Source organism: Populus euphratica, unplaced genomic scaffold (genome assembly GCF_000495115.2).
Source record: "Populus euphratica unplaced genomic scaffold, PopEup_1.0 scaffold245.1, whole genome shotgun sequence".
Lineage (NCBI taxonomy): Eukaryota > Viridiplantae > Streptophyta > Magnoliopsida > Malpighiales > Salicaceae > Populus > Populus euphratica.
The window spans coordinates 244,231-252,197 of NW_011500127.1; the positions used below are offsets into that span (position 1 = coordinate 244,231).

The following is a 7,967-nucleotide window of genomic DNA, read 5'->3' on the forward strand; positions in this document are numbered from 1 at the left end:
CGCTCAATAAACTCTCCGTATAACACCAACGCATCCATCCACCATCCCATGGTGTCTGCCACCACCACCCGACATGCATCTCTCTCCCCATTGCAACTATCTGCTCTTTTTTGTAATTGGTGGCTTTGCAGATTGAAGAGTTTAGGGTTTTTTTGTCTGAAGTTTAGGTTTTTTGTCTCAACGGTGATGTTTTCCTTATATATATATAAAAGTCAGGTATCATCTAGGTTTACTCGGGTCTTATAAGTCCCGGGTCAACCCTCCAGATCGATCGGGTTTTTCTAGCTCAAATCCCTAACTGTTTTTTTTTAAACCCTGCCCCGATTCCAACACTAGGTCCCAGGCTGACCTACCAAGTCAAATTTTAAAACTATAGAATAACCGAAATCATTATCAAAATTATCAAAATTAATGAAAAATCATATATAAAATAAATAAAAAGAAATAAAGGAGCTCATATCCAATTAAATAAATATTGAGGAATGAAAATGAAAAACATGAGTTTTAAAAAACAACCAAACCCAGGTGAATTTTCTAAACTTGAATCAATTTTTCAAATCGCAACCCATAAAATCCTAAACTTGAATTTAATTAAAAAGTTTAATTTCTAATAAATTCGATGTTGAAGTGTTAAATAGAGAAAAAAATCAATTTGAAAAAAATACTAAGACAAAAAACTTAGCAATGAAAAAAATGAGAATCAAATTGGTAAGAAAAAAACTTAAGAAAGATGAAATCATAAAAAATAAATAAAAAATAAAAGGGAATGAAATTAAAAAACAAATTCAATTTCATGAATCATCTCAAATTAAAAAAAAAATATGGATCAAACATGAATGAAAATAAATTGAAGGCTCACTTTTAATTTTTGAAAGGTCAACATTGAACTTTAGGAGGAAAAAAAAGAAAAAAGAAAATGATCGCATGTACAAACTTGAAGGATCGTTTGGCAAACACGTTGTATCGAGATTGAGGGGAAGCTAAGATTGTTTGAAAGCCATTCTCAACACCACCATCTGGATACCATCTGACATCTCACTCGCCATCCAAAAAATATAGAGACAACCCGCATGCTGGAGCTTGTGTGGCACTTGTTAGTGAATTTATTTTTTAATATTGTCTATATTAATTTAATTACTAAAAATCACTCAACCAACTTGGTTATTGTAAAAAAATAATGATGAAAAAAAAACACAAAAACTATATATAAGTTCTAAAATTTTTATCATCTAGGTCTAATGAGTCATTTCATTGTTTTTTTTGTTTTTTTAAAATGATAAAGCCTTTATAACTAGATTTAACTTTTTTATTATTAAAAATGATTAAATAATTTTATTATACTAAAAAATATGAAAAAAATCTTCTAGCCGCTGTCCAATTCAAAAATGAATTATGATCAAAAGGAAAATACCATTCTACTCTATAGAAGGATTAATGATACTAAATTGATGGACCGAAATTCAAAATTAACTTGAAAAATCAGAAGAGAAGCCGACCAAATAGGAGAAAAAATGGCTCTGTGAATATATATTTTCAATCTATGACCACAGAGTGAGAGCAACAAGGTCAAACTAAGAAATTATCTAAGAAAGAAAGGGTCAAACTATGCCTGCTCTATAGAGAAAATAAAAAACAGGTCAAATTATGAGCAATGCTCGTTCTCGAATATTTTAAAGCCCAGCTTGGCATGGCTATACAAGATTTATCATCAACTTGCATGGGCTTAATAAGGCCATTGTTTCTACTTGCCATTTCAAGTCCAAGGTCCTCAACTTGAAACCCTAAGATGATGCACATTCTTTTGAAATCATGATCACACATTTGAACTGGGATGGCAAATTCATCCCAAGGTGCAAACCGACCTGAAGGCGTATAAAATTTTTGGACCTAAATATTCAAAATTAAAAAAAAACAAGTTTCGAGGTGGGTATACACAGTCTCCTGGCTTAAAATAAATAAATAGTTGTAAATTATGGTATTTAGTTTTAGATTATGGATTCTCAAAACCTAATTAAGTTGTCCAATCAATTTTAATTCAAGTTTAAATAATTATTTTAAACTCGTGTTCATGTTTAAGTATAGATCATACAAAACTCAATTCAAAAGCATACTACGGCATTAGCCTAGCGGTGACAGGAGTATTTGCTCTTTCCACTGCCACAGGTTCGATCCTTGGAGTTGCATGTCTGTCAGCCCCGCGCTGCCTTACTTGCCTGCTGGGTTTGCAGGGTATTCAGTGGGCCGTGGAGATTAGTCGTGGTGCGCGCAAGCTGGCCCGGACACCCCACGTAAATCAAAAAAAAAAAAAAAAAACTCAATTCAAAAGCATTCATTACCATCTTCCGTCATTTAAATCCTTTTCAAAGGTAAGGTAAAGTTCAAGAACATAAATTTCTATTAAACCTAAATCATTTAGGTTTCGAAACCCATAAATACCTTAATGATGCTGATCAATGGTGTAATTGGTAGAATTGGAATGCATGGAATCTATGAAATGTCACGAAATAGAATTATCACTGCATGTGACAAAGGAACTAGCAATAATAATCCTAAGAGAGAAATGACAAAGTTACGAATAATTGTTATCTCAATTTTCAAACGCATGGCGGCATATATAATGGCTCGGGTGAATTTATGCTGCTGCATGCAAGTGTGTTTTGTCTCATTGAAAAAAAATCAACTCCATGTCTGCCACAAAAGGGATAAATGATCAATAGTTAGCAAACCAAACAAAGATAAGAATATAGATTAATTTGGAGTAATACTTTAAATAATTAATTAGTCAGATTAAACCTACTATGTTGGATTTATTCACCAAGTCAAATTGCTTTCTGCCGACCCGAAAATGAAATATATTTTTTATTGACTTTAATTTTGAACTTTTCGGTGAGGATACCAGCGTGAAGCCCATTACCAAACGGGAAGGTTCAAGCTGTTGATTACAACTTTGATTTTCTCTGAAGAAAATAAAATAGAATAGAATCCTTGACTGCATATCTACTAAACGAGAGTGGGAGTGGCACATATCCATAACATTAGCCTTAACTTATGGAGTTTAATTTAAATTGAAAGAACTTGCATGCATGTAAATGATTCCTAATGGGTTGGATTAAAGAAACTAGCATGTGTAGTCACTAATGCCATGTTTGTGCAACTTTTTCTCCATGTTAAGATATGCACAATTATTATATTTAGATAATCCTATCATAGTTATAAGATTTAACTTGATTCATGTCTTATTTCAATACTCGAGTTATAAGTTGGATAAATCAATCTCGGTTTAACAAATATTATATTAGTTATAGTTTTTTTTTAAATTTTCATTGAAAACAACTTTGTTTCGGATATTAATAAAAAAATAAAATAATTTTATTTTTAAAAACTATTATTATTTTTTACGGAGTTATTCTAGTTTGACCGAATGAATTCTTAATCTATTTTATTTAAAAAACTTATCAACCGTTGCATGTTTTTATAACCCATTAAAATGGTCCTACAACTTATAAAGTTAAGGACCACCAATTCCACTACTTGGATATGACATGTTAGGGTTCGAGCAATTTACTTGTAAATTAACAATGGATCAAAATTAGTACCATAGTATTATCTCAATAATACACTGTAACTTCTAACTTGAAGACCCTTCCCGCCTCTAATCCATGCACTCCCTTTTGTTTTAAAAAGAAAATAATCGTGGGTCTCCACCGGCCAAGCTAAGACACAAAAGCTGGTAGATATATTTTTTAATTAGACATCAGTCACTTTATGTGGAAGCAAGAATTGTTGCTGCTTTATTCTGTATGTATCAATGTTGGTCTATATACGGTATTTGTTCTCAGGACAGAAATTTACATTACCTTTAAGCCCTTTGGATGGGTTGGTAGAAAACCCTAGGGCATTTTTGACAGCCTCTTATGGGCAGTCTTCGAATGCGTCGTGTGACACAGAATTGCTGCTGAAGTTGGTCCGTATTAATAAAAACATGAAGGGGAAGATAAATTATTGTTCACTAAAACTTAGAAAGGTATTGTGTAGTTATAAAATTATCCCGAATCTTAAAACCTCTGAAGGGAGCAATGTAGTATTTTTACCATAAAACAATTATTGATTCAAATTTATGGGGTTATATTTGTCCTATCATGACGTTGGCTAAGACTTGAAATTAAAGAAAATTAAATTGCCACTAAATAATTAGTAAAAAAACTAAAAATTCTAAAAATAGGTGTTAACTTTAAAAATTTAGATAAAAAATTAGTTATATTTAAGAGAATAACAAAACCATCTTTATAGCATCCTTTCTTATAAAATATTATCTTTATTATATATTTTCTTTTAAATTTCTCTTTATGATTATTATTAATTATCCTAATTGTAGATTTGTGTCCTAATTGTTTTATCATTATTACTTCTAAACACATAAAAATTAATAAAAATGATGAAAACAAAAAAAAAAAACTGAATTGACTAAAAAGACATAATGTTGACTTTTTTAAAAAAATATAAAAAAATAGTTAAAAATTGAGTTATGACAATATTAATCATTTTATTTTTTGTTACATAATAAAACCATTGATTTAATTCTAAAATAAAAAAATAAATTATCTTTCAAGAGCGTTTTACTTTAAAATATTGTAAATTCTTCAAGATAAGATCAAATAAACTCTCTTACATGAGCTTTTTGATCTTTATATCATGATTCTTTTGTAATATATTCATGTTAGTTTATAATATTTTTAAATTTTAATAAATATTAAATATTTAAAAAATTTATTGCACATACAAATAAATAAGCGATTTTACTTTTTTGATGGTGCGTGGGGCTGCTTGGCCACCAAAAACTACCTTCATTCACGATGTTAGAATCCTCACAATACCCCCTACGCGATGGGATGATATGTGCTTCAAGATTCATGCCGACTTCAAGATCCATGCAGGTTTGGCTCCAATAACTATTTTTTCTTTTTTTTTTCTATCTTCTTCTAGATTTTTGTCTCTTAAAATTTCTAGAACATCATTTTAATTTGTTAATTCTTCAAATTTTGTTTCTATTTTTTTATGCAATTTTTTATCTTGAATAATTTATAAAATTAAAATATTTTTTTCAATTTTGTCTCCTTATAATTTTTTTTTATCTTTTATATATGTTCTCTCTTTTTTTTCTTGCTTTAGGCAAGTTTTTAAAATTGTTATTTTTAAATTGGTTAATAATACAACTTTTTAATTAAATTTAACTCTAAAATTTTACAGGTTATGAATTTTAAAGATTTGACCAAGTATAAGAGGTTTACTCGGGTTTGAGTGGTTTTTATTTTTTTATCTAAGCTAATTTTTTCTCATTTTATTCTTCAACATTTATTAAATTAAAGATTAGATTCTGGTTTTTTGTAAAAAAACTTGTTTTCTGTGAAATGTTTTATTGGTCTTGAAATAACCTGGTTATCTTGAACCTAATTTATTTATTATATTTTATTGGTTTTTTTCTAATTTTTTAAATTAATAATTTTTTAAATTTATTTTTTAATATTTAAAATAGTTTTTTTTTTTAAAAACAATTTATAAGATTGGTTTACATAACCTTTTGTGATAACTAAGAGTACTCCTGCGATTTATCTCAAGGAACCGTGACTCCAAGATTATATAGGTTGAGATTATATTAATATAAATCAATGATAAACGAGTCAATGTAATCTATAAAAAGACCAAGAAATAAACTGAATCAAAGACATATATAACACGTAACTAAAATAATAATTGAATTTATACATAAATGTGTACGGTTTTGCATTGTACATGCAGTCAGTAAAAACTTCAGATATATTACTCTTAAAAGTATAAAAATTAAATTGGAAAATTTCTAAATTAATTTCCCAATATCTTATCCACTAATTCTTCACGTATCCCCCAAAGAACAACTTTTTTCTCAATTGTGTTCTCAAAAAGAATTAAAAATCCCTCAATCAAGACCTTTTGTTAGCATTCGTTATTGAAAATTTTATATTAATTTCCCAATATATTACCAACCAAATCCTTCATTATTAATCATACCTCATAGAATTTGTCGACAGACCACTTATCACGCGGTGGCACAGCCGATACACACTTAGTATTTAAGTGAGTTAAATAAAATTTATGTCTCCAAGCTGCAAAGCAACCCAACCTTTCATGTAATAAAATGTTTGATATTAAACGATTTCTATGATATCCATTAATAAATATTTTGACGGAAACCTACATGATTAAAAAAAAACTTTTGGAAAAAAGTATGTTAAGAATTGTTGGATAATTGGGATACTAATTTGAGATTTTCCATTATTTAAACTGTTGCCTGATATATGGAGTGCTTCCCTTTGCTCGCTCCTAATTTCCCAAAAAGCATTTTTTTTTTATTTACGATACAAATTAGAAAGAGAACCATACCTTTCTTCTATTTTTTATTTTTTTACTAGAGATAAAATAAAAAAAGTGATTCTTTCTAAGAATTATTATTTTAAAATTTGGATGGACAGCATAACGGGTTAATCTAGAAACTAGATTGATTTGAATTATAAAAAAATAATTATATAAAAAATAAAAATTAACTTAAGTTTGATCCGTCGAAACTTGATTATTTTAGGTTAAATTTTTTTAATTTTTTTTTTTAAATAAACATTTTCGTAGAATTGATACTCCTTCAACCTTGACCCAAGTTGAGTTTTAAAGCTGTGTATATAATTGCTTTGAAAGATTCATCAAATCAAAATGGAAAGGAGGAAGGAATTATGCTTACATGAAACTAAACAGTACATAGACAATTTTTATCATGTCGACGAAGGAAAAAAACAGTAAAAAGACAAAATTCCATGTCACTTCGACCCTCTTTTTCATCAATAGTTCCTCCAAATTGTCAAGCTCCTGATTTTTTATTTTTAAAAAAAGAGAGAGTTTATCATATAAAGAAATTGCAAAAGAAATAATGGCAGACAACCATGCTTTAGCTTTGAATATTTAAGTAATTAACAGACCCCACTAACTAATCCCATAGAATAAACCTTATTAATCCCAATAGTAATAGAGATAATGTAGGTATCATCAGACCCCAATCAATTTGGCATCTCAGATTGTTGTTTCTATTTTAATTATTAAAAGAAATTAATCAGAGTATTAAAACGGGCCTCATGCCACCACATTCCTATACTTACTAGTTCTCCAAATCACGCAGCTCCCACATTTGTTGCTCTCTTTTTTTATGCCCTCTTTGATATAAGCTAAATTAAGTCACACAAAGCTCTTCAGGTTCTGCAATGGCGACTCCACCACCGCCACCCTCCTCTCTCCTGACTCAACTGAATGCTTTCATGGAGAAAAGCCAAGTTGGAAAACGTTTCAAACTCACCGAGAGGAAAACCCCCTTCACAACGGAGGTTCGAGAAACGTTTCAAACTCACCGAGAGGAAAACCACCTTCACAACGGAGGTTCGAGCCGGGACAGCCACGTTCCTTACCATGGCCTACATCCTAGCGGTCAACGCCAGCATCCTTGCTGACTCTGGTGGCACATGCAGTGTATTAGATTGCATAGCGGTGTGTTCAAACCCCACAATCCCTCTTGCAAACTGCACCGCTCCAACTCACCAAATCATCAAGCCTGACGAATCTTGTAAATTCGATCCTGTTAACCGTGGCTATGCAGACTGCCTGCAAAAGACACGTAAAGATCTTATTGTAGCCACCGTAGCTTCTTCTTTAATAGGATGTCTAATTATGGGTCTGCTAGCTAATCTTCCTTTAGCTTTGGCACCTGGTATGGGCACCAATGCTTACTTTGCCTATACAGTCGTGGGGTTTCATGGGTCAGGCAACGTACCATACAAAAGTGCCCTGACAGCTATTTTCATTGAAGGGTTAGTTTTTCTCTTTATTTCTTCTATTGGGTTACGTGCTAAGCTGGCTAAACTCGTGCCACAACCGGTCCGGATCAGTAGCTCAGC

General features: G+C 30.6%; 1 protein-coding gene across 2 annotated transcripts in view; it reads left to right on the top strand.

The window, feature by feature from the left end:
* The first annotated feature begins 6,891 nt into the window (after positions 1 to 6,891).
* Positions 6,892 to 7,967, top strand: part of LOC105110302 (adenine/guanine permease AZG1-like) — a 2,445-nt gene continuing 1,369 nt past the window's right edge. The window contains exons 1-2 of one of the 2 annotated variants that reach the window (XM_011005294.1): positions 6,892 to 7,400; positions 7,453 to 7,951. In XM_011005294.1, coding sequence (XP_011003596.1) covers positions 7,281 to 7,400; positions 7,453 to 7,951 — 619 coding nt within the window. In that variant the 5' untranslated portion in view covers positions 6,892 to 7,280. Of the gene's footprint in view, positions 7,401 to 7,430; positions 7,952 to 7,967 lie in introns of both variants that reach the window. The other variant, XM_011005292.1, reaches the window with a different exon arrangement.